Source organism: Camarhynchus parvulus, chromosome 1 (genome assembly GCF_901933205.1).
Source record: "Camarhynchus parvulus chromosome 1, STF_HiC, whole genome shotgun sequence".
NCBI classification, from domain to species: Eukaryota; Metazoa; Chordata; class Aves; order Passeriformes; family Thraupidae; genus Camarhynchus; species Camarhynchus parvulus.
The window spans coordinates 5,295,106-5,322,800 of record NC_044571.1 but is presented as its reverse complement, the minus strand read 5'-3'; the positions used below and the strand labels follow the sequence as shown (position 1 = coordinate 5,322,800).

Below are 27,695 nucleotides of genomic sequence, written 5' to 3'. Positions count from 1 at the left end.
TAGAAATGCATCGGCTTGGTGCAAATACACTGAGACGATGACAAAAGGTTCACTCCAAGCTCCAGTGAAATTGCCACACGGACTTTTCCTAATTTGTGGGGACAGAATTTGGCACAGCATCCCTTCAAACGCAAAAGGCGGTCCATGCAGCATTAGAAAGATGACAATGTTGTCACCAGATTCAAACTCAGAGAAAAGAACAAAAGTAGAGTGAAGAGAGGAGAAAGACATTTACAAAATTATAGTGCAGATTGCAACGATGAAGTGTACACTTGGGACAGAGCATAGAGAATTGCTGTGGCAATTTTCTCACCTCAGACAGCGTCGGGGGTGGCCTTGAGTCAACTGGACCAAATGGGTTGCTGGTTGAGCAAACATTCTCAATCAGTTTCTCTGCACTGAGTGACTTGATCACAGATGTTGGCAGTGTGAGACGAGCAGTCCTTCAAAATCGAGCAGCAATCGATTATCTGCTGCTGGTGCATGGACATGGATGTAATGAATTCGAGGGGATGTGCTGCATGAATCTGTCAGATCATTCAAGATCGACTCATGAAAATATTCAAAAGATAAAAGATAGCATAAAAAAGCTGGGCGAAATCACTGGGTCTTGGATTGATGATGTGGTGGATTTTTTTGACCCTTCTCCTTTATGGAGAGGAATTTTAAAAATGGGATTTTATGTTTTAATAATACTGGTAGTTCTTATGCTCGTCGTACCATGCATCTTTTATGTGTGCGGCGGGTCATGAATCGAGTTGCCAAAGAAGTGTTCTTGGTGCAAACAGAAGGGGGAGATGTGGGAACTCAGCACATCACTTCGGATGTGGGAGTCCCCGAGACCCGTCAAGCCGAAACCCCGTCAGGGGGCTCGGAGATCTTGGCATGATGCCCGGAACACTTGGTGGCTGGATTTTGATCCTTCAAGTGAATTGCCAGTTTGGTATGAGGGCTGGAAGGTGTCACAGGTTTAAAGGGTGTTTTTACAGGGTGCACACAGGGTGAAAATATAAGTTTTAAAATTTTTTGGTATATAGGTAATGGGGACAAGATGGAGGGAACAGGGCGTGTCTCATCCTTCTTCCTTCTTCTTCTTGTTCTCCATTTTCTGCTGTGGTGTTGGCACTTGGGGATTGGTTTAGAGAAGAAGTGCACTGTCCAACATAGGTGATAGGTATTGGAAATTAAAGGTAAATATGATGTACGTAATTTGTAGTATAAGAGACGGAACCGCCTTGGGGGCGGTCGGAGAGCGTCGTGGCTGCCTTGCTGGTCAGACCTCTGTCTGGCAGGGAGAAAATTTTGTAGATAAGAAATAATAAACAATCTGAAGACTGAACACCAAAGAGTCCAGTCTCATTCTTCAGAGCCTGGGGTTGCTCCCTGGACCACCCAACTCACCTCGGGGGCAGAGAACAGCAGCCGACCCCGAGACTGGGGGAATTATACACAGACTCAAAGTCAGGTCCCCTGCAAAGACTTTTTAACTAATGTAAACATGTACCTTTCCTGAATGGTGATGCTTTGCTGAAACCAGCAATCTTTCCTATACTGAAAAAAAAAAAGGATAAAAAACCCCTACTCCACTTTTTTTTTCTTCTTTTAAATCATGAAAAGAACAAGCACTTCCCTGCAGTTCACACCCACTACAGAATTCTCACTGAACTGAAAGAAAATATTTGAGTTTCACATGTTAAACAATACTTTCACACTGGTGAAGCCTTTTCAGTTTTAGGAATTCAAGTGCCTATATTTTTTTAATGTTTCTAATATGACAGTGAAACTATTCCATATTCCCCTTTCACAGTAAACTCCATCAACTTCAGTCCCCAGGAATTGATAAAGTAGCTGAAGACAAGGTCATGTTTTGGAAGAATAGAATTTCTGCTGTATGTAAGGTGGGGGGAGTAATAATTTAAAATAAAATAAAAAAAAAAACTAACTAGAAAATGGCTTCTTTCTGAAAAATAAACTTTCAGAAGTTTGCAAACCCTGAGGCCTGGTTGTTTCCAATAAAAACCCCAAACAAACCAACAAATATAACCTGATATTGAATGGAGATGGTGGGGGTAATGGAGCACTCTTGGAGTTAAAAACAATTAAAAACAAAAATGCAGAATCTGAGTCCCAGTAATCTGAGCTATCTTTTGTAGGGCCAGTAGGCTGAATGCTTCCAAAGGAGCAGGATCTGTACATGGTTTGTCTTTTAAAGTGTTTTGGGGTCAAACTGGATTTGACAGCAGCCTTTGAGATAGCCATGCAATGTCAAAGCTTCCTAATTCATCTCCCATTATTCATTTACTGTGCTGTTTATCAAACATGGCACATGAGTGGCAAAGCAGAGAAGTCAGAAGAAAACAAATTCTTAGAAATCACCAGTCCAGTGGAGCAGATCATGACAGCACTTGAACTAAGGAAGATCCTCAGCCAGGGCTCAGTGAGAGCCAGAGCAGAAACACCTCTTGTGTTGAGTAAAAATCATTTAAAAAAAAATAACTGCCAGTCACTGAGAACTGCTGTTATTCTCCACGTGTGTAGGGCAATGCCACTGATATTTCCTCCTGAAGCTTTTCTTCCTACCAACTCAGCCTTGCCTTGGAAGACAATCTGCCATGAGCAGCTTCCAGCCACTTCAGCATGTCCAGCAGCACAATCCTTCATCCTCCTGAAACCAAGGGCACCTCAGCATGTGCCTGAGTGTTCTGAGAAGCACAAATTAAGTATTCAATGAAATATTTGCATCTGCCAAAGGGCTTTGTTCAAATACAGTGTCTGAAGATTCTAAAGGTGACCACCTTTCTCCCTGTCATGTTAGAAACACACCCAGATTGGGTCAAAATCAGAAGGAAATTCTGGCTTTGATCTGAGCCAACACTGTGACAAAGGGACAGGGACAAAAGAGGGTGTTGATCATAGCATGAGGCTCTTGAGTCTCTTATTTGTACTCAACAATGGGAAATACAAAGTTCCAAAAGCAAGTGTTCATGGATAGACAATCACAGACTTCAAACTTTGGGAAAATGAAAGAAATGAACTGTTACCACAACAAAAAAAAAAAAAATCCCAAAACAAAACCAAACCAAAACCCAGCTGTTTTTATCACCAGCTCTTCATTTTTTAAATGACACACAAGGATTTCCTACTCTAACAAAGCCTGCTGTATATTCTGGTAGTAAACTTCAGATCTGAAGAAATTTTATATAAATTCATGTTATATTTTTCTTTTTGTATTAGGGGAAAATATTTCAAATGCAATAAAATAGCAGAATTCATGACTGTATAGTAGGCAACTTTTCATTTTTTTTAGATTCAGTTGTACAAACTATAAACTGTTAAATTTCTCTAATAATTGGAAAAGTTGTGGGTATTTGAACTTACTTACCTGAATATTCATTTAGCAAATATTTTCAGATACAAGTCTAGATACAGAGTTATGCAATTTGAATATTAGTTTACACATAATATAAATCAATGTTTGACAATATCAAAATCCCATCAAACAGTGGGCCCTTCTAATGCTATTATCAAATATAGTATATCACTGTGGGATAGCTGAGAATCATAGAATGCTACTGTAGGCTTGTTTATTAAATTGGGTCAATTTTTAGACCTTCCAAATAGGAATACTAAACATTTATTTTTCCCCTCTGGAAATTATTTTTTTTTTCCTCCTGCTTAATACAGTTGTCATCCCAATTTCTAGTGAATTTATAAAAATATTTTTTTTATCCAATAACCCCAGCAAGGTAAAAATAGGAGTTTTTATAGCAAATGATAAACAGGCTCACGGACTATGAGAGAAACTAAAGTTATTTAAATTGCCATACATTCTCTACTGAATCACACATCAACAGTTCCTTTTTATGTGTGTTGCTGTCCACCTCAGACTAGCAGTTTTTAAGGTGCAGAAGCATCTTTCAAATATATGCATCTAACTCAATAATCAAGTTTCACACACTAGTGTCACATGCTTTAAATTTACATCACCTGCCCATCAAAAGCTGTGTTAAATAACAGCACTAATTGAAACTGCATAATTCATCAGAAACTGCAGCACTTCCAATCCAGACAACAAAGGGGTGCTTATGTGGTTCTTTATATTACTAGATATAATTTTCTGAAATAAGGAAAGAAAAAGAAACAAACAAACAAACAAAAAAAAACCAAAACACATTTGAAAGAAGTTGCTGCACCTGCAAAAACACTCTTTAAGCTTACTATGAAATACAAAAAAGTGCACCCTTCTATATCTACATATAAAACATATTAGAAATAAAACTTGTGTAAAATGTTTGCTGTGCAAACTATAAAAAGTCAGTCAGTCAGTCCATTCTTTTTCCTAAGTGTTTTTTCCTCCAGGCTCTCTGGCTTCCTACTGCAGAGAGTCGCTGTTGTCCAGGACCAGCCCGCTGATGTTCGCTGTCGAGAGGTCGCCGCCGTCGTCCTCGCCGCTGTCCACGGACTCATCCTCGCTCTGCCCTGCCATCATCACCTGCTGCACAGCCAGGGTGGCACCATCCGAGGACAAGGACTGCAGACTGTCCACATTCATGTTCACTGGAGCTGTGATGGTCACGACAGCACCTGCAGGAGCACAACCACAGCACTTCAGCACCTTTCTGGCCTTCTGCTGATGTGTAACGGGGCTTTTTTCTAATCGACAGCTACCTCAGAACAGTTATCTCTAATCAACAGTTACCCACCACAGAAACTCAAGGAACTACATTAAAATAGAAGATATATAGGTTGTCAAATACTTAAATGTCAGGAAATGTCAGAATTAGGTTGGTCAGGAATCTTAAACTTTGTGTTGTGAATCTTAAGTCTGTCTTATGGACACCCACTACAGCAATTCTCCAATCAAGTCACTACAAGGCCATTTCTGCAAAGTATTCTAGCTTAATTCCTTGCAGAAAAAGGGTAGATTCAAGGTTCAAAATGTTCAAGATTCAAAAGGTTCAGATTCAAGGTAACTTCAATAGATAAAGCTGTTGTCAGGTCCAGCAGAAGCTTGTCACAGACATGTTTTATGAAAAATCTTTTCTTTAAGATTTTTTCTTTTGAGAAGCTGAGAAGCTTCAGAAACAAAATGTAAACATTGATTATCTGCTGGTGTGGAATGCAACAGGTGGATCTGTGATTGGTCTCCTGTAGTTGTTTCTAATTAATGGCCAATCACAGTCCAGCTGTCCAGACTGTCTCGGTCAGTCACAAGCTTTTGTTATCATTCCTTTTCTATTCTTAGCTAGCCTTCTATGAAATCTTTTCTTCTATTTTTTAATATAGTTTTAATATAATATATATCATAAAATAATAAATCAAGCCTTCTGAAACATAAAATCAACATTCCCATCTCTTCCCTCATCCTGAAACCCCTGTAAACACCAGCACAGAGGCTGAAGGAAAATTTGTTACAAACTGGAAAGAAAAGCACCAAGCAGCAGGACAGAAAGGATGATCCTGGCATTAAAGCAGTTATTTATCTTGCTTAAATTAAATCTTTTTGTTTGATCTGACACTAAGGAAGTTACTTCAGTCAAAGTCGGTGGAGGCTCTGTGACATTTTCCTGCCTCATTGTTCAGCTGGAAGCACGTGAGGCAGATGTGGAATTGCAACTGCTCAGTCATGAAGCTGAAATTGAGTGCTTCTCATCTAACAGGACACCCCTGACGTGCACACAGGGAGAACTCAGCTGTACATCTCAGTTTTACATCTTTTATTCTGTCATTTAATAACTTTTGAAACAAAAGCAAGTTTCTCCACATGAATTCCAATACAATACCCCTGCTTAAAGCACAGAAAAGTGTTAAAGAGAGGAAAAAGTGACACATTTCTGATATGCTTTCCCAGATTAAGACCACATTTATACTGAAATATCCAGAAGTTTCCCTCCCAGCACAGGCATCAAACCCTCCCTTTCCCTGTCAGGGAGGAATGAACTTTATGATCCGTGTTCAGGCAGCTCTCCTCACCATCTGACATCGTGAGCTCGTTCGATTGCTGCTGAGCAACTCCTGAGGCAATGGAGTCAGGCCAGAACCTCTGCACTGGCCGGTTCTGGGCTGTTTTCTTCTTTGTTTTTGGAGTTTCAGAACAACTGGAATCCAGCATTGGCTGAAGAATTCGCCTTCTAGCATTGATAAACCTAAATACAATTGAGGGCAAGGTGAACTTAGGATCAGTTGGCTGTAAATTCTGTGTCTGTCACATTCACGAAGTATGCAGCAGGAAAAAAAAAAAACAGGAATATGAAATCTTCTATCAGCTGGGCTTCACATTCTTTTTAAAGTGTAGAACCACTCCTAGAACATCAGCATCCTTCAATTTTGGCAAACTAGCTAAGAAAGCACTTCTATCATTTTGCAGCTAACAGCATTTTCCCCCACCTCACAAGGAAAAATTCTCCAGACAGCACAACAGAAGTACCCTTCAGGATCTTATTAAAAACTAAGCACCAGAAAACCTGCTGACAGCCCAGCTCAGAAAGCTGATACTCCTCTCATTAGGGTTCACCTAAAGTCTAGCCCCTGCCTAACCTGCTTTGTTTGGTCTGGTTTCATTTACTCCCTTAAGCTTCTGCATTACTTATTTCACAGGCTCCCTGGCTTTCCAAGGGCTGGCTCCTGATCCAGGGGATGACAGCAAACACATTTGTCAGATCTGTCCTTGTTCCTTTTAGTTCTCTGATTTTCACTTGCTTACTTTAGCATGCTAATTTTTGCCCTTCCCCTTTCTGCTAGTGAACAAGAGAATCTTAAACTGAATCAACTTCAACATAGTGAGCTATGGCAGGGAGTTGTGACTGAAGACATCATCCCTAAATACCACAAAATACATCCAGGTCCCAAGTTTACCTGCAATGAGAGGAAATCAGGTGCAGCTGGCAGGTTCCTAAGTTGTAACAGAATGCTCTGCAAAGACAGCAGTCAGATCCCAGCACAGAGCTCCATGGCCACATGTCACACAGGCACAGCCACCCTGTTCCACTTTTGGAACCAGTGTTCTGTCACTATCTTGGCTATTTCCCCCCTGGACCCCTCCACAGCCTCACAGCCAGTGTCATCTTTGAAATCTGAGGCAGATCCCAGTGGGACTTTGCTGCAGCAATTTTAGGAACTGATGCCACAAGGAGAACAGGACATGTGTCAGCACCTTCCCTCCTCTTTTCTGCAGGGCAGGTGTCTTGTCTTACACCTCCAGGAAAGATAAGACATGACAAAACCTGCTGAACCATGAACTGGTGGAGCTGAGGAACTGCCTCTCCATTCAGAGAGAGCATCCTTTGATACAAGAACAGAATCTGTTAACAGTAACTTCTTAAACACCTGCAGCCACCAGGCCACTAAAAAGGCCTTCAGACTTCAACTTCCTTACTTGCAGAAGAGATCTGAGAGTACTTCCATCTCTCTCAGCACTGGAACAGAACCCAATTCCTAATGCTGCAATGTTTTCTGGAGTCCTTATATAATTTAAATGGCATTAGTATTATTATATCTTATAAAAATAATGTTCTTGTGTGCCAGTGCATAGCTCTTGTATTTCTATACATGTTTTGTAACATATGTAGAATATTTAAGTTCAACTCCAGATGTCCAAGTTATCCTCCTCACTATTTCTGAGCTGTAAGCACATGGAGACAAGGTCAGATATTAAGTTAAGGGCTTTGTTCTTACCAATTGTTAACTTGGAGTAGTGTCAGATTTGTTTGTGCTGCAATCTGCTTCTTCTCATCCTCTGTTGGATATGGATGCTACAGAGGCCAGAAAAGCAAACAAAAAAGGCATGAGCTTGTTTTTCATCTCCTCACCAAAAGTAAGAACTCCTTTATTACATCTGATTAAAAAGGGTGGATTAAGGCCACCTGACTCATTAAAACACAAACCTTAGAAAACCTCACAAACTTTTATAGACGAAAATAATTCAACAAAGAGTGCTTTACTACACAAAAACTGATTTTATCCTTGACAGTGTCTGTGGCACCATGAAGCTGCTGCTGTGTAATTCAGAAGAAAAAGCTTCTCATGGCTGACAGTCTTTATTAAAGAGCGTGATCCCTGGGCAGCACAGCATGTGAGCAGCTCTGATTAGTTCTGCTGGCCAGGGCAGTGTCATATGAGAGAACTGAGGAGCACTCAGTTAAATAAAGGAGCACTGGAGTTAAATAAAGCTGCTCTAAGCAGATGAGGACAGGGCACGAAACACAAGAAGAGCACACGCAGCTTCCCTGGATCAGTTCTCTGCTGCAAACCAGTTGTAAAAGGCAAAATATCAATCAACTCAGCATTGAAATAGCTTGGGAGCCATTTATCCTTTCAAAGTATTCATGCAAAGGGAGGACAGTTGAAAGCACAAGCAGATAGTGACATGCTTGGTATACATCAGAAGGACTGGAAAGGAGATAAAGACAGAAAAAGTGAAATACCCCTAGAACACTGCAAAATACAGGTGGAATTACTTTTCCTTGTGCCATGAACCAGGGTGTAGAGAGCATTAAGTTCTCCACACAGTGAAATGAAGAAAGGCTCCTTGTAAAAGCACTTATTGAGACCATGCAGTACAAATGTAACATATTTATGAAAATATTACTAAAAGTCAACCAGCATTAGACTGTGGAACTACTCCAAATGACTCCAGGGAAAGCTGAACTGAGATTCCATAACTGACAACACAATAAAGTCACCTTGTTTATGAAGAAAAATTGTAAGAGACCACATGAAAGAGCTACATAAAAAATTGCCCATGTTCAGTCCTTACCCCTATGTGCTGAAAAAGCCAAGATCTCATCACATTTGTAGCGTGCTTGGGAAGAACTCCTCTCTTATTTTTTGATGAGCCATCATCTTGATGCAAGATGCCTAGATCTTGGTTTAATTGCAACTGGAGCTGCACATTTAATTTTAGGAGAAATAAAGCAGTTAACATAGTAATGGCAGTTCTGTATCAATAAATGAAAACTCATTTATAGAAGGAATGAAAAGAAATTAGGCTTGAATATCTTGAATATACTCACAGTGTGCAAACATAAACAACTATGGAAGCTGTAAAATATTACTGATTTAAGACTTAAATGAAGGATAAAGTAAAATTAATTATTATGCTGCAGTTGTAAAAAAAAGATGGTAAAGGTCCTGCTAAATAAATGCATTAAATTCTCAAAGACCATTAAAATCCATACAGCAGAACCTATAATTCACTTTACAACATTCATACTACTTCCTAAATATTCATATTTCTTTATCTTTGTTTTTCACTTCCTATGGATTCATCAAATCATTTGCACATTGGTTATCTGAATGTTTAGGAATACATTCTTAAATGCTTATGCAGAAATAGAAAGAAACAGCACAATTTATGTGCTGTCATATAAGATTCTATTTCAGACAATTGTAACCAAAATAATTCTAAATCAGGTTTTCCAGACAAATTGGAGCAATTTCTTAAGCCAATCAATATGTAGGAAATTAGTTTTAAACAAGGTTTAGGCTATCAAATTACTACAAATACATATCTGGAGCACATTTTAATTTCCAAAGTAATGTCTTACATTCTAAATGACCTGTTTGCATATGGAGGCTTTATAATGAACTTTCAATAGCTTTTCTACAGGGCTTTTCCTTTGAAACACTGAAAAAGAAGACATTGAAGAAGGATTTTCAATTAGTGACCTTTGCATAGGTGGGTTTGGAGACTCCAACTAACATCAAGAGTAGTCACAGATATATATATAGGAGGTTAAGTCCTTTTTTATTTATAGGCTAGAGGCATTATTTTTTTCTCAGTATTTATTTTTTTTTCATTAAAGGTAAAAAACCCTCAATTTTTCCAAATCCCTTCAGTCCAGGAGAGTAATTTTACACATTTCTTTCTGAGAGGTGTGTGAGGACAGAGCTGTCTGTGTTCTAGGGGGGGACATGGCTGAGTACAGATATTCTCCTGCCAATTCAAAGAACACTCTGTGCACACTTTTTTGGTTGGAAGGCCAGAAAAAGGGGGAAAAGAAGCCAGTGAGTCAGTGATTACCAACAGATTTTATGCTGGGGAGATGGGAGCTCCTCATTCACATTTCTAATTAAATCCAGATTCCAGGAAGATTTGGTTTACCACTCCCAGAGAAAGCCAGCAAGGTTTTCTGTACCAGAAAATGGTCTAGTTTCCATGTTTCTTTTTCTTTAGTTATTACTTTGAGCTCTTCAGACCCAACTCTTAAGAGCCTCCCACAAAAGAGTGCTGGCCCTTATATTTTAAGGTATAAGGGGATAAAATTAGGATCTCCCAGAGTCTCAACTAAATATTTTGAAGGTTAAACTCTGAAGGACAGTTTCACAGTTCTATTGGTTGCCACTGTAATAAAAAGTCAAATTTCTCACAATAGCAGTGTGGCACCTTAATGTAATACATTAAATCTATCCAGTCATAAACAAAGTTCAATGATTAGAAAAGTTATAATCATTGAAAAAGTATTCATTTAATTCAGAGGGGTTTTTGGTTTGCATTGGTGTGGGGTTTGTTTGTCTTTGTTTTTGGTTGTGTTTGTTTTGGTTTTAGTTGTTTGTTTTTGTTTGGTTGGGTTTTTTGTTTGTTTTGGTTTGGGTTTTCTTTGTTGCTGTTGATTGGGTTTAGAGGTTTTTTTTAAATTTTTAGTTTGTTGTTTCGTTTTTTTTTTTTTTTTTTTTTTAATTTCATGTATCTATAACTCTTCTGGCATCAGTAAAGGAACACAATTAAAAGGTAGGAACTCTGATGGGCTGCTGTGGCAAGGAGGACCTTATGACATATCCTACAACCTGTACCTCCCACAGTAGTGGCTGCACCAATTTACAATTAATTACTCTGTGTGTACACAGAGCTCCTTCTGCCAGTGTGTCAAATTTAAATCAAAACTCCTAAACCCCCTGAGATGTATTTCCAGCCAGATCACCATTCTGGGGAGCTTGTGGAACAAACCTGAGAGTTCTGGATCCGAATAGTCCCAGGTGACAGTGCCTGTGTCACCACTTGTCCTTGTGGAGTGACCACAGTGACTGGCTGATACACTGTCCCCCCTGGAAGCAAAACAGAAACACAGATTATGGGGAGGAAAAAGCCCTTCAAGTATTATTTTCTTTAAACATATCACCACTGCACATCATACAAGACTTTTAATAATTTATCAATTACTCTTTTCTAGTCAGCAGGCAAGATGTGCTCTTTGCACACTAAAATTTTCATCCATTCATGAAAAACTGTACAAAATTTGATTCTATTTCCCTGTATTTGAGGCATTCTAAATCTATTTTCAAAGGAAAATGCCATGATTATCAGGCTATAAAACAGCTCTTCATGTTGTTTTAACTGAGCTAAATCTTCAACCAACAAGGGTCACAATCCCAAAATCACACCTCAGTGTGGCCAGTTCTTAAGGCAGCTAGGTTTGATTTAAAATAACACTTCATCTCAAATGTAATTTCTATATAACAAGGACATCAAGGATTTTACAGAATTGTAGGTGTGGTTCCAAACTCCAAGGAGCATGAGGCAACCAATAAGTGCAATGGTTTAGGTAATGCATGTTTTTGTCAAATAGAATTCTTCTTTTTAAAGGCAAAAAAAAAAGTCAAACACCACAGTCTGTGAAAATTTAACAAATGTAGTGTTGCACATTAAGATCCCTTAATATTATACATGTAACTGCCACTCCCATGGACATAATTGGAAAACATATAAATTAAACAAACATTCATAAACCAGTAAAGCACTTGACTGTACTACAACAACTTTTCAGGTATTAAAACACACTTTTTCAAGTATTTGTGCAGTTTTTGCAACACCCATAAAGGAAACCAAGATGAAGAGCAAGGTGCCAGTTGTTTTTAGTGTGTCATACCTGCTACTGTTGCCATAGTTACATTTCCCTGCTGCAATGCTGATGCTGGCACCACGATCCCTTGGGGACTGAGCGTGCCTGCAATGGCACTTGGAATTTGCTAGAAAAATAAAATAATTAGTTGCTTACATTTTTTAAATTTTTATTTTCATATAAGGAGATCAAGCATGCTTGTGCATTTTTGTAAGTTGTTTTAGGTATTTTTGGCTCTAAAATATGCTTGGAGTTTAATCACAGGATTACCTTCAAAGAGAAAAATACTTCATTAGGGGTTCATCATTACCTGCATCAACTTCCTCATTATCACCAACCATTACCTTTGAAAACCCTCATGAAAGCAACTGCTAGAAAAGATGTGAAACAATTTTGAGAAATTTTACTTCTAGGTATGTAAAGAATAAGAAACAATTTCCAAAGGCAAGAGGGAAAAAGGACAAATGAAATGACCCTTGATGCTCTTATTACAAGCATCAAAGCTCTAGAATTTTAGTTATTACCTCAATTCCTTCAATTTGAACATAATGTGTTAAATATTCATTATGTTTTATTCTGCTCAAGGTAGCTCTTACTCAACCTTGGACATGCAAACTCTTACATATCTCCTTAGTATGTATGAATAATCTCTTTTGATAGCAAATGCAAAATGGGTCCCTCATGGCTCTACAGAAAACTGTAACAGATATATAGAAAAAAACTTTTAAAAGCTTTTTTTGCCTGATTTTAGAATCTCCTTTCCACACTTCCAGACATCAAAACCTATAAAAGGAGTCCAGAAAGTGAAGTTTAAAAGTCATTGGGGCTTTTTTTAATATAGGGCATCAGATATATGAGTAATTCAGAGAAGGGTACTGGGGTGGCAGGGCTCACTCTGCAGCATCTGACAGCAAAAACATCAACCATAACCTATTAATTGTGATCTATTTAATGCAGAAAATGCAATATTGCAACTTTAATCCATCAGATATTGTCTTTTTATTCCAGAATATAGGTTGTATATAAAATGCACCAGTCATCTCAATGTTTTAATGAAGGAGGCAAACTAAGGAGACCTTAACAAGCAAAATTTTTCTTCTTTGTTTATTCTGTTTCCTAACCTTCTTCCAACCAAATGGCAAATCCAGGCTATTCTGAACATCTCCACTTGCTGAACTGAGAGAAAATCATAAAAGGAAAACAGATAATAAAAAATTGACTCTGTGCTCTGGCACATTTAAACAAATTTGTCCAGGGGGCAGTAGCACAAAAAAACCACACCCTCCCTCAAAAAAAAAAACAAACAAAAACAACACACCCCAAAACCAAACCAACCAACCAAACAAAACAACAAAAAACCAAACCAAAACAAAAACCAACCAAACAAAACCCAAAAAACCTCTTTCTACTCTTAATACCTGATTTGAGAGAATACAGGAAACTGCAGAAACTCTGTTTGCAAACTGATAGCAAAAGAAGCATAGCTGTGACTTCTTAAGGAAATCTAAGCAAAAATCCACTGAACAGCATTGGAAACACACCTGAGATTGCACAGGTGAATAAGGACTTCCAGGCTCTCCACTTAATAGTGTTTCACTATTCATTTTTGTCTTCAGGCAGGCAATGTAACGACTACAGAAATCCTTGCAGAGTTCATTGACCTTTTCCAGCTCCAGCAGATGGATACGCAGAACTTGGATTGCTTTCACCATCTGAGGGAGAGAATTGGAAAAAAAAAATCAGAAACAAAAGAATTATTTGTTAACAAAAAAAAAAAATTAATGTGAGATTTAAGCAAACAGTGCTTGCCAGTAACAAAGATCACCCAATTAAAGCAGAGGTTCTAATTGCTAAATCCTGGAATGTGAAAGGAACACAAGGAAACTGCCACACAGGGGAAAGAGAAAAGGACAAGAAAGTGAACTTTGTCACGTGTGACACTTCAGGAAGACAGAGGAGCTCAGGTGTCACAGGGCACAGGATGAGCCTGGATGTCCATGTGGTCTTTAACCCCCTCCTACACCTCTGGGGCACAGACCACACAAGAGTGGAAGTGATGGAAAGCAATTCCATCCCCAGAAATGGTTTGGAAGGCAGGGCTGGGACAGGCTTGGTCAGCAGCAGTTCTCTGGAGATCTATAAATCAGAAACACCAGGTTCAGCTCTACCCTGACACAAGGAAACCAGAAGGGTTGGAGATACAGTGAGAAAGACGACACTCCTGTGATTAAGCATAAATTTGTCCCACAGATTGCTAAGGAGGATAAAAGCTTTTATTTTTCAATAAAATTCGAATAAAGAGGTCCCAAATTTAGCCAACAAAGCTTAAAGTAATCAAACAGTTCTTCAGTGCTACAGCTTCTAAGTTCCTGTGTGATTGCATGTCAAAGATGAACAACTCTCAGGTAAAATCCTGTAAGAACTTTCAGGTGAGGAAACTGATTCTGAAATAGAAAACATTAAATACAAAGCACTAAACCAAATTAAAAAGATAATCCATGTTTAAGCTAAAATCCAAGTACAGGAGATATGTATGTGAGGAGAATACTTATGCTCAGTGTGAGAAAAGCACTGTAAGCCTGGATAACCAATGGTATTACATACTGCATAAAAATAGCTTAGGTGATTGCAAGGGTCATGGCAGAAGATCAGAAGCTAAAACCAAATCCAGATGGTCTAACAGCAGCAGGAAATCCAGGACATTCAAATATGTACACAACACACCAGCAAAGTAATTATTTTTTATACAACGTGCCACCCCCAGCATTTCTGTGCTGTGCTGGGTCTCTGAGACAAATATCCTTCAGTTTCATGGAAAGGAACAGTTGCAATTTTAAAGCATAGTGCAGAGTTTGACTTAACAATTATTTGGAAAAATCTGTCCTATATGAGAGGTTGTTTACCTGGGCAGAGCACTGATCCAGTGAACAGAAATTAGACCCTCCACACTTCTATCTATCTATTACTTCCAACTCAAGAAGCCAGCTGGGAGCTGAAGATGCCTTTGCTCAAGTTACCCAAAGGAGATCAAGGCAGGAAAACTTTTGAGTGTGCTCCCATCTCCATCATGACATTTTAGCTTTCATTGAGACAGATATTTTCCCTGTTTTTTCAGCAAAAGGCTCTTGGACAATCACTCAGTGTAGACAATTGTGTGTTAAAATAAACAAGATGAAAAAAAAAAAAAAGAAATTAAATGATTTTTTAAAAATTTCTTCTCAGGGATAAAAAGAAAAAACCACATCTTTCAAAAAACAGCTGCAGAAACACCTGAGCTGTAGATTTGAGGGAGTTGACCCAAATTAATATCTAGTAACTCTTGTGACCTATGACTCTGAAAGCCTTCCAAACACTGAGTGCAGTGACCCAGCACTGAGACACAAACCAGTGATTTTCTAACCCAGCCCAGGTTGCTTTTTAAACTGTGCTTAAGCACCTTTAAACACAACAAAGTTAAAGCATGAAAATGTGACTAAATTTTAACACAAAACAAAGGTTATCTGTGTTTCAAGAAATTCTGTCTCTGTTTGAGAAACAAAAAACTTAAAATAGAAAATTCTTCATGTGTAACTAATCAACAAATTGCACATCATATTAGTGAGTGTTTTAAACATTCAGCTAAAACTGGGGTAACAAAATATGTTTTTGGATACATAATATTTGACCATAATAGAGGTTTATTTTTGCTCAGTCAAGAGAGTTGGGTTTTTTTAAACATTAGCCAAATTTGTACTGTTTATTTATCAGCATGTGCTTGGAGGAAAAATGAAAGTCCTTTCTTCAGCTTAGACTTAGTTGAAAATTGATGGTTGATACTTGAGGTGAAAATTTGAATTAAAGTCAAAATTGCCCACAAACCCAGAGTCAGTAACACTAGCCAGGTTTCTGCAGGGCCCCTCTCCATGACACTGCTCCTGCAGGAAGCTGTGCTGCTGTGTTAGGAGGAAAACAAAACTTTGTAAATATGCCATGCCTGTCACCAGGACTTATTAATTCATTTCCAGCTACATTAATTGTGCCCATATGGCTCCTGCTCTCTTGCAGCACAGGTGGACTAAACTCAATATCAGCAGAAGTTCACTTTTCCCTTAAAATTACAAAAATCAAGAACTCCTGATAAAATAATATATATATATTATATATATATATATATATATACTCAAGTTGGACAAAGGTAATACAAAAAAGTGTTTTCAGACAGGTCACAGCAGCAGTAATATTTCATTCAGTGCTACTGCATAGAATATGCCACAGAAAAAAGACATTTTATAACTGATTCGGTCTTTTCAGCTGTAGCAATAAAACTGGAGTATCACTTCAGAAAAATGCATGAAGATGAAGTAACCATGAGATTTGTGTATATTCACACAATCCTAGAATGTCTTGGGTTTGAAGGGACCTTAAAGATCATCCTGTTCCAACCCCTGCCATGAGCAGGGACACATTCCACTATTGCTGAAATTGCTGTAAATAAAGATAAACTATTAGAGAAAGAAAAGTTATTGAAAAACTTCCAGTTCCTGCTATCCAGAGCCTATTTATATAAAAATATGTCTCCAAATTTAAGAAATTTAGGCTATGTTTAGCCTAAATATTCTCTAGGTTGTGCCTGTGTCCTGCCTGCAGTGCCTCAAGCCTGCGGTGCAAAGGCACAGACACAGCACAAACTGCCTCAGTCGTGATCCCCAGCTCACCTGTGCTGATGTAAAACACAGAGCCACAGTTCTTTATGGATTTCAGAGCACAACAACTGCACATGTGGGCAGCACACATGAAAGAATCTCCATATACTGACACATAATCTCACTCAAATGACTCTTCATTAAAATATATACATTCACAGCTTATCTACCTCCCTGACCCAAATCCTCCTGCAGCAATTCAGATTTTCAGTGGAAGAACACAAACTCTGGGAGGAAAGCTATTTTGTTTTCATTTGTTTTGATTTGAGAACCTCACTCCTCTATTTTGAGTCCTCAGCTATGAGACATAGCTGGAAAAGGTGTAACTAGAGGTTTATGGGACAGTTCTGCACATTAAAACAGCAAAAAACACTTTTCAGAAAGGCTTGGTCAGTCAATATTCAAATGACATCAGCTGGCTTCACCTCTACAACTCAGGCTCCAGACACAACTAAGAACTCAAGAGAATTGAGAAGAGGGTACTGAACCAAAATTCCTTACCCCAAATGAAACAAAAAACTCGGGGTCTTCAAAAAAGGCAGTGTCCTGTTCAAATACAAAAGGGAGAGCAGATTTAACAGCCCTTGATTTGGATTGTGTCTAGACGTGACAAAGCCATAAGTAACCTGCTCTGACTTCACAGCTGACCCTACTCTGTGCAGGAGGTTGGACACCTGAGCTTGTAGTCCAGCCCAAACCATCCTATGGTCCTGTGAATGTGGAGAAATTTAAAAATCCACCCATGTGTGGGAAGAATTTACTCTGAACAGAGAGGCAGGAACCACCCTAAGGCAATGTGGTATTTCTGCAGCATCTGGGTTAGCAGTGAGCAACAAAAAACTGTTCAGCAATGAATGTCTTCAAACGTAAAATAAATCTGTGAAAGGTCTAAAAAAACTCTCTGCAAGCACCCATGCTGAACAACTTCTTAGACAGGGAGGAGTCTGTGGATGTCCTGGGCACAAAAGGAGACTGATGGAGAGAACAAAGAGCAGTTGGTGCCTTAGTTCATTCCAGGATCTGTTTGATCTGTAAAAATGAGGCAGGGATAGCAAAGGGTAAGGGGAAAAGGTGATACTCCAAGTTATGTGGCTAAGCTGAGCACACTTCCAGAAAGCAGCAACAGAGACCACCAAAATCTGGTTACTGACAGCAAACACACATCTTCTGACACTGATGCTTGATAAGAGGACTAAGGGGATGCAAATGATATTCCAAGAAGATATGGGGGAAGTTGAAGCTCTAGGAAAGCACATTTCCAGTCTACTAAGAACACAAGCACAACCTTCAGCTTCCACTTCCTTCCCACAGGATTTGAAAACAGGAGATCTGCAGGATGAACCACTGGGTCATCCCAGAGCAAATGGTCCAGGATTGCACCCAGACCTGGGAAAGACCCTGCAGAAGCAAAAAGGCCTGGTAACAATTCTCCTAAAAAGGCCTGGTAACAATTCTCCTGGATTGACTATGATCCTTTACCCTGCTGATTCAAGATCACCAGCTGATGTTGTTGGAGAGCTTAACTGGGAAGAACAGAATCCCCAGAACAGAATCCCTCCATCTGGATAGTAGCAAGGGTGAGAAACCTGGTTTACAGGCAATTTAGCAATTCATCCTTAAAATTAAGTTTCAGGTGGATGCTGAAATCCTTTTTAATACTAAAGCAGGAAGCCACCAATTAATTTAGAATGGGAATTATAATACCAAAGTAACAAGATAATCTAGACCATAGCTTAGTAAGAGCTACTCAAATTGGAACAAGCATCCACTGCTCTTAATGAACTTCCTTTCTGGTCAAACTGGTCTAATGCCTGTGCCACCCAGATTAACATTCTGTGGTCCTCTGGATGAACTCCAAACTCCTCTTGTGGAGTATTCAAGGCACTTCGAGTGAGTGCACAATGTGGAACATTGCCAGGACTGTAAGTGACCCTACAATCACTATCTGTGACCCTTCCTAATTTCTGTTATCTACTTAATTAGCCCACAGGCAGCATGGAACATTATATTCTGGAGAATTCATGAAGAATTATATTCTGCTGCTTTGGAGCTGTCAGTTGAAGCTCTGTCACAGAAACTGCAGTCTGGCTGAGTTCTACGTGCCACATCTCAAAGGGGTAAAAGGAAAAAAAAAAGAAACAGCTGACTAATTTCCTTACTGTAACAGGCCTGTGACTCTCAGATAGGACTTGAATTTGGCTCTTCAGTGTTGTGATGCTCAGTTCATCTCAGTTTAGCTCTGGCCCCGAGTTGATCCTCCTGAGCAAACATTTACACCTTATTTGTTTGACTCTGCTCCACCCCTCTAGCCCAGTCTAATTATCAGTCTTAACAGCCTCTCCTTTCAGATGAATGGTTGAATTAACACTGGAGTTAAAAAGGAAGGACAGCATGAGCAGAAGATGGAACAAAGATGCACAATAGTGTTTTCTTGCTACTAAACAGACTTTTTCATCTCTATTAAAAATATATATGTGACAGGAGGCAGAAAAAGCTGCCTGTCTACAGCCCTCCCTGTGGCAAGCACCAATATTTCAAGCTGAAAAGAGACTGAAAGCCACGCTAGCCAGTTCACAACTTAAGAGAAGCTTGTGCTCACTGCCCCACACCAAATGAGGGGCCTGTTAGAATGTCAGCTGTTCAGAGCTCCCAGCCTCCAGGACAGGCAGAGGACAAGCTGCACTCAGGTTTCATTGGTATCCAGTAACAGAAAGTCACAGCTCACAATACGACCACAGGACAGGAGTTCAATGCCAAGGATTTTTGATTTTGCAATGTGGTTCCAGTTTAAGCCACTACTGACCTCAGCAGCCATGGAATCCAGGACATAAACAATTCCTCACCCACTTCAAGCAAAACCAGCCAGGTTTGTGCAGCCCATCAGCAAAGGAGAACACCACATAATCCAAGACTTTGCCACTAGAACCACAAACTGAAACCATAAACAGGTCAATGACAGGAAGGACTTTTTGAACACACCAGACCCAGCTACAACCAAAGCAAGCTGGATCTGAGAGAGTGTTTATGTATGACCAAAAGCACAGGGAACAGGCCAAGGCAAGCAGGATCTTTGGGAAACCAATCTTTGGAGGCTCACAGAAGCCACAGAATTGGAATTGGCTGAGGTTGAAAGGGACCAACAGCTGAGGTTGGAAGGGACCTCTGGAAATGGTTTAATCCAACCCCCCTGCTCAAAGCAAGGTCAGGTAGGGCAGGTGCCTCAGGGTCATGTCCAGCTGAATGTCTCCAAGGATGGAGACTCCACAACTCTCTGGGATTCCTTCTGCCCCATAGATGGAGAGAAGGAATCTATGAGGCAGGATTTCAGGATCTGTGGGGCAGAAGGAATCCATGAGGCAGGATTTCAGGATCTGTTGGGCAGAAGGAATCTATGAGGCAGGATTTCAGGATCTGTGGGGCAGAAGGAATCTATGAGGCAGGATTTCAGGATCTATGGGGCACAGGGGATCTATAGGGCAGAATTCAATCAGCCTCACAGTAAAAAAGGTTTAATGGAACCTCCTGTGTTTCATACCCATTCCTGGGTAAGTTCATGCCCATTTCCTCTTGCCCTGCTGAGTCAGTCTGTCTTTTTCCCCATGAGGACTTGGCATTTCCCTTAGCTGAATTCCATGAGGTTCTCATTTTTCTGCTTCTCCAAAAGCAATGAAGTACCTCTGAATGGGGGCAGAGCCATGTGTGCATCAGCCCCTCCTCCCAGTTCTGCAACACCTGCAGCCCTGCTGAGGGCTCAGCCTGCCCCATCACCCCAGTCACCAATGGAAATGTTAAACACTTCTGGTTCCACAACCAGTCCCTGGAGAACAGCACTCATGGGAGCCCTCAACTGCATTTCCTGCTGCTGACCAGAACCCAAGGGTTCACCCATTTTTCAGTCCACCTCACTGCTCATTTATCTCGTCCCAGTCTTGTCAGTTTGTCTACGAGAACATTGCAAGAGACCTCAAAAGTCAAGATAAACCACAAGCACTGCTCTTTCCTCATCCACTGAGCCACAGCTACTACATTCCAGTTATTAGATCTCAGATGTGCTTTTGAAATTAGAGAAATATGGATTAGAGAAATATGGGAAAACAGTGATTTTGTGTTGGATTCAGAGAGTTACAAATGAAGAAAATAACCTGAAGCTTAACAAGTCAGCAGACCTGCTGCATGCAGAACAGAACTAACTCTCATTTTTGACTAAAATATTGAAGGCAGGTATATTCAAAATAGGGAAATCACAGCTTCATCACAGGAATGACTTTCAGAAAGCCTAAAGGAGTTAATGACATGAAAGAAAAAATTATATATGGTAAAGAGTTTCTAAGATGATCTTATAACAGCTCTTCCTTCACATTAACTAGGTGCAGCATGATTTAAATAAAATTGAAAAAAAATTACATCAATTACATGTTTTTGATAAATATGTTAAACACCCAACACTCTAAAATTAATTTGCAGAGTCAGTCTGGCTATGGAAAGGATTTTTTTCTGTTTGTCTCCAGTACACTCATGTCAGCTGAGAACAGGAAACAACTGTGAAGAGCCCAAAGTAAATTTACAGATAAAAGGGAAAAGGGGGTCAGAAGAAATTTTTAAAAAATATTTTTAATCATTAACATAAAGAAGAATCTCTCACAGGCAGAAAAATGTGAGGAGAAACTACAAGGGCTAGTTGAGATCAGAAATTAGGAAGAAACTGCAAATGTGATGGTTGTTTCAGAAATGAAAGAAACAGCTAATACTTACCAAATTATCAGTTTCTGGATCCTCACAGAAAAAGGGTTTTCCTTCTTTCTCCTGCTTCCTCACAAAGTTTTCAATATCTACATCAAAACTGGCAGAAGTTGTTCCTTCTGAGCCTTGTGTAGATTGTTCACATTTTTCAAATAATAGTGCTAACAGGGGAAATAGTGGGTGCCTAGGAAAAAACCAGTTTAAATATATGAATAAGTATTTTCACTTATGTGAAAATTAAGACATCTAGCTCAGAAAAGCTCACAGTCACTCATGTGAATGTGACAAGTTCTGGAACAGACTGCATATAACAGCATTGGCTAGAGCAAAATAAGATAAAAATTTATTTTCATTTCGATTTACCTCACTCCAGAGGCAAATACAGCAGTAAAATATGTATATATTTAATTAAAGAGAACAATCACAAGCAAAAAAAGCTCTGACTGTTTAATTCACTGTAATTGAGTGGCACTAAGACAGATTAATACAGTGCACTAGAAACGAGATTTAGGATTTACAAAGAGGATGAATGCAGATTTAAATGAAGCCTGATAAAATTAATTTATTCTTCAATGTGGGCCATACTTACACATCATGAAATAACTTTAAAAAATTGAGAAGAATATTCAGGCTGTGCTCAGAGGCCTTCTGTGAAATCATGCTCTAAGGAGAAGATTTTGTTAGCACAAGTCTGTAAATGAATTGATACATCTTTCTGACTCAGGTTGAGGGTTTTTTGGTGTTTTGTTTGGCTTTTTCCTGTTTTGGTGGTTGTTATTTTTTTTAATCTGAAAACCAGTAATAATTCTGTCTTTATAAAGTAGTTAAGGTGAAAGAACACTCAACCCCATGAAAACTGAGCATATTGCTTAGCACAGCACTTTTCACTGAAAAATCTCAAATTAGTGTGCTCGTACATCAATATTTAATCCATTTTCAGCTAACTACTGGGGAATAGATTGTTATCCATAAAGAAACAGGAGTAAAGATTGACCTAATTACAATAAAAGTAAAAGCTCATATTAAAGATAAAAACAATATGACAAAGAATGAGCACAGTTGAAAGGCTAAAACAGCTTTCTAAATTTGGCAACCACTCTTAGAATACCCTTTAAACCAGCTGAAATTAAAAATCCCACAGGCTTAGGAGGTTTTCCTTGGCTGATGACTGCCAGTGAAGCCTATTTGGTCTCACTCTTTCCCTACAAACCATGAAGACAGCCAAGAAATCACCTGATTTTAAGCTACTTATTATTTATTTATTAAAAACCCCCAAATCCTCTACCCTATCCTTGACCCTTCAAAAGACAGAACAGGAGTCCATCACTACCTGTAAATGGCCTGCTTGTCTGCATCCATTGGAGTCTGAGATTCTACAGGGGCAGGACTCACCCCTTCGGCATCAGTTTCAGAGCAGTTGGGATCTTGTTCAGTTTTTAACTCTGTTACCACTTGCATCTGTAGGGAAAAAAAAAAAAGTAAATTTGTAGCCCTGACGTAAAATAAGGGTGCTGTGTTCTAAGGAGAGAGCAGTGCAAAGGACTCCTAGATTGCCAGAAGGTTGGTGTGACTTGGCAGTGACACAAGAAGTTGTAGCAGCAACAAAACCCCTCTTTTAATCCCTGACACTTTTTGATGGATAAAGGTCATTTCCAAGTTTTAGCATTTGGCTTTAAAATGGGAATGATAGATATTAGTAAATTGTTGAAGCATTTTGTCTCTGAAGTGGCTGGTTTTGGAACAGCCTAGAGTACATTGCTCCAAAAAGTTCATGGGAATGTCTGCATAAAAATCCTTTAGGATGAAATCAATGTAAAGAAAAGTTTATGCTGTTAAGATTTCCTTTTTTATTTTTTATTGTGCATTATATAAGGGTACTGAAGAAAAGGATCTTCTAGGGTTTTTTTTTTTGTCCATTAAAATGCACATTTGAAATATTCTGTGTCCCTCCAGTCCTTCAATTGTAGGAGCATAACCTCCCATGACCTTTAGCACTCCATTTTACATATTGCAAGAACCAAATATTTTAGGGCTGTCAAACTACAGGAGAACAGCAGTAACTCCTCCTACACATCCATTTAACCCACATTTATACCATGGAAAAGCACCACAGAGCCACAGCTTCACCTGAGCACCTCCTAAATTGCATTAGGAGGCTGGGCACACCTTTGGGGTGCTTTGAAGGTGTTCCAAGTGTTTTTTCCATCACCTCCAGCTAAATATCTTTTGGACTAAAAGGTCTTCCAGGAACCCGAACTGTGAAAGTCACAGTTTACACCCCTCACCCCAAATTCTTTGGTTTTCTCCCATTTGAGCATCTGCACAAAGACATGAAAGCACTGCAATCTTTCCTCTTAATCCTCTTTTATCTCAGGTAGAGGACAGACACTGTTCTAGGGACCTCCTGGCAGCCAGAACTGACAACTCCAGAAACTGTGAGAGAACCTGACTTTAACAGAATTTCATTTATTTCCACAAAACAGCAGCAGAAAAATTTATTATATTTTTAACAGTTTGGGAGAACCAAAAGGTTTGTGCTTTATTACCTAATGGGGCCAAGCCATCTCCTAGAAAAATCAGAAACTGAGAAAATTCAGCATCTCCCACCCAAGAGAGAAGCCTGCCTTGCATAGAGCTCCCTCAGCAAGCAGAGATGATTTTCAGGCCAGAATGCTTAAAAAGAAAAAAAAGTAACCAATGGACCAATTTCTTGGTTAATGACAGGAAGGAGGAGCAAATTGAGCAAATTAGAAGGGGATGACTCAGACAAGTGATTATAAATGTTGGCCATAAATCTGCAGAGTTTGAAGGGAGAGAGTGTGCTCAGTAAGGGTTCTATTGCCCTAGGAGGAGGAAACAGCTCACTTAAAACTGCAAGTTTTTTTCTGTGGGCCATTTCCAAACTAGAAAAACAGCAGGCACCTGAATTACCTGTCTACCTTGGACACTGAGAACTTGAAATACACAACAAATAGGAAGAAAAAGCTCTCTCCCAATCCGTTCTTTAGAAAAAAATGTATTTGACTTTCACTGCCACAGGATGGTATTTGCAGGGGGAAAAAAGTCAAATATGTAAAGCAGGTGAGAGGAGAGAGAGAAATTAGAGTTGCAATAAAAGAAACAAACAATAAAACTAAAAATCTAAAACGTGACTGCATTCAGACGAACATTTTATAGGAGATGTGGAAAGTTGCTGGTTTTTTTCTGACTGTTCCCCATTGTTGCCATCTGCTGACAGAAGTACTTGTAGTTATAGCTTAGGGCTGACACAGAGTAACAGAAAAATTGGTCTTCAGAGTAGAGGCCACCCCATGAATTGCCTCCAGTTAACAGCATTTTAATTTAGCAATGTCAAGTGCAAAACTACAGAGCAGGTTGTACAAAAAAGAAACATGACCAGATATACATGATTATGTTTCATTATTCCAGCTTAAACAATGCCAAAGCAGGCATTAAGGACAAAGTCAGTATTTTTTTTCCCCTCTTCCTAAGTGCATTTAGTTCCTAGAGAAAGGAAAACACACCTACCTGTTGTCCATCTTGATAGTTGTCTATACTTAATGTCTGTGTTGCCATCATGGTTATTGAGACATTAATTGTGTCAAATCATCATAAGTGTGAACAAATAGTCTTTAAAGAAAAACAAATAGTCAGTTAAAAAAGTGGCCACTTAGAATCCACTTTGAAAGAGTGAAGAAAAAAATAAAGGTAGAAATTCAGATTTATGCACACCTCTCAGAGAGTTTATTGACAACAACAGCCACATGCAAATTCAAACAACAAATAAATTCAGCTTGGAAATATAACAGGTTTTATAAGCAGAAAGTTAGTTGTCTCTTTTTATATTGTAAAGTAAAATTTCTAAGGAGAGGCTGAGGTTTTTTTATACTCACAAACAAAACTGAACTTTAGCATTAATTTCTGCACTACTTAACTGACATTCTAAAGTCATACAGGAAATCTAGAAATGGGCAGGTTTGTATTTCTGTGTTTTGAAAAGGCTCCCAACCCACTGAGCATCACTGTAACTGAAATAATAATAGTTAAAAATGATGAACCAAATGCAAACTATTAAGGAATACCGTGTTCACTTTTGGGTGTGAATCCCAGATCCTAAAGCAAGGCTGAAACTACTGTGAGAGACCAAGCCTCAAATCACTTCTGACATCAGGAATTTGCCATCCAAGTCATTTAAGGTTCAACAAAGAATGGAACAATATCAAACAATTTTTAAACAATTGGGCCCACGTGATTATAAAGTTTCAAAAGGGACCTAGGAATTCAGAAGTCTCAATTTCAGAGACATTTGATACTTTGGGAAATATTAATTACAATAGGATTTAAACATAAGTAAATGCATCAAATTATTCTCTCTAGGCATTAGCTGGAGTTTGGTACCTAGATGAGTTAAACATTTTTAAATTAAGACACACCATACTAAAAAAAAATAAATTAGCAAAGCACCACCACCAGACAGAGTGTAGCCAACAAATTATTAGTTCACATTTCATTTTCTTGTCAGATCTGCAGCCATTACAACTGAAATCACGTAACTCATTAGGATATTACCAGTAACTATTAACACAGAAGTCAATTTCCCTTGACACATAGGAGTTCTAATGTTTAGCTACTATTAAAAAAATCCATATTAAAAAAGAAGTCAGAGCTCATGTCTTGAAAAACATTATATCCAGGTAATAATTCCAGGCTTTCTGCTCTTTTTAACTTATGTCAGTATTGAAGAACCAAGTTCTAAAATTTTCACCACTTTAAGATCTGAAACAGAATATTTTTTTTTCAATGTGTTCAATCACTACAAGATTTTCAACTATTTTAAGTCCTTCCCTTATTGCATACTACTACTGCATATGACCATTTTTAAGAGCAATTTTTACATTTCTGGATATTTTCCCCTGCAGATTATAACAGTCTCAAGTGAGTGTTTCATTTTGCAAACACAGGACAAATTTCAATGTTCCCTTCTTTGACAGCAGTTTCAGGCACAGAGACAAACCAAACCCCTCAGGAGAAACCTCAAGCCTCACTTTGCATCAAATTCACTCAGTGTAATTCCTAAATATGAGTGCAATTTTTAAAATCTTTTTTAAACAGCTTCAAAGACCAGAGAACTTCCCCAAGATGATGTAAGCTTGGTTTCCTCTAAAAACTAGGTTATATCTGTTTTTACAGAACATCAGTATTCTTTCTTTGAAACTCCAAAAACATTACTGATTTCTCCACCAAATTAAAAATACAAATGGAACAACCAAAGTGCACTCATTGATTGAAGTACTTCAGATTTTATTTTTTTTTTACAGTTACAAATCATTTAGTGTTAAAAGCTAAATCAGCATTCGCCACAATAAGTGAGACCCCTCTCAAAATCCTTTAAGGGAGCACATTCTGAAGCATCAGCCCTGTAAGCATTTGTCTGATGTTAAAACATTTATTTTCTTTCATAAATGGCAGCTGACAGCCAATGCAAGTGCCTGTCTGTATTGATAGAGTGAACAGACACATAGAAAATGCTGCTTTTCTTCCTTCTCAAAAGACATACATTTAATTTATGACTGTGACATCCAAAGCATGGACCAGGCTACCCTCAAAATAAAAGCAGAACAGTTGAAATGCTAAACAAAGAAAGAGCAAACACTATTTAATGATTATTTTAAAGCTAAGCCCCACAGAAAACACTGCTGAAGAAATTGTTTAACTGTGGGAGAAATATGAAATTCTTAGGCAAAAATGAGAAAATAAAAGTACAAGTTGTAGAAGAGGAAGAAAGTCTTAAGAGTTCACAGGGATGTAAGATCATATTTGTGGCATGAAGAAAAACCTGGAGAGGGAGGCCACAAAGATAAGACATGTAAATTGATAAAGACAGTAGGACATGGCAAGAATTTTTGAAGAACAAGACGAGCTGGACTAACCCCTCCTTCCAGATTTCCATAATGAAGAGACGTTCCACATCTGGAAGGCCCTCAGGCTGCACAAAAGAAGAAAGGAGGTGCACAGCTTTGAGCTAGATCCATAGATTATTGCATCTAGAAGGACTTTGGCCATATTTTCTCCCAGGGGAACGACTGCAAAGAATTCTACAAGGGTATTTCCTTTATTTCCCACAAGAGATTCCCCTCTGAATTATAATTACAGTAGAAAAAGATTAAGCTATTAGGCAAGATAGGAACTGATGAGATTTAGTGAAGACAACCCCTGCAAATCAAGAAGAACAAATTGAGCTAATCACACTCTTAAATCGAGGCAATTAACTGAGGAATTACTTCTGTTCACTAAAAAGAAACATTTCCTCATTACTCAGTAGAGGCAAGAAACAAAGCGAGTTAAACTTTAAGAAAAGTAACTGAGAAGGTATTTACAGATTTGGTTTTCATGGCCTCAATTTGGGATGCAGCACCAGGGCTCGTTAGCAGGCACA

At 38.8% G+C, this 27,695-nt stretch overlaps 1 protein-coding gene across 3 annotated transcripts in view; it reads right to left on the bottom strand.

Annotated features, from left to right (window-relative positions):
• Positions 1 to 1,472: 1,472 nt before the first annotated feature.
• The window catches only part of PKNOX1 (PBX/knotted 1 homeobox 1), a 49,472-nt gene continuing 23,249 nt past the window's right edge, over positions 1,473 to 27,695 (bottom strand). For all 3 annotated transcript variants that reach the window (XM_030951095.1, XM_030951104.1, XM_030951087.1), the window contains exons 3-12: positions 24,788 to 24,889; positions 22,590 to 22,717; positions 21,272 to 21,443; positions 13,379 to 13,549; positions 11,865 to 11,964; positions 10,946 to 11,043; positions 8,756 to 8,884; positions 7,675 to 7,751; positions 5,974 to 6,146; positions 1,473 to 4,584 (exon numbers count right to left, since the gene is read on the bottom strand). In XM_030951095.1, the coding sequence (XP_030806955.1) occupies positions 4,373 to 4,584; positions 5,974 to 6,146; positions 7,675 to 7,751; positions 8,756 to 8,884; positions 10,946 to 11,043; positions 11,865 to 11,964; positions 13,379 to 13,549; positions 21,272 to 21,443; positions 22,590 to 22,717; positions 24,788 to 24,838 (1,311 nt within the window). In that variant the 5' untranslated portion in view covers positions 24,839 to 24,889 and the 3' untranslated portion in view covers positions 1,473 to 4,372. The remainder of the gene's footprint in view (positions 4,585 to 5,973; positions 6,147 to 7,674; positions 7,752 to 8,755; positions 8,885 to 10,945; positions 11,044 to 11,864; positions 11,965 to 13,378; positions 13,550 to 21,271; positions 21,444 to 22,589; positions 22,718 to 24,787; positions 24,890 to 27,695) is intronic.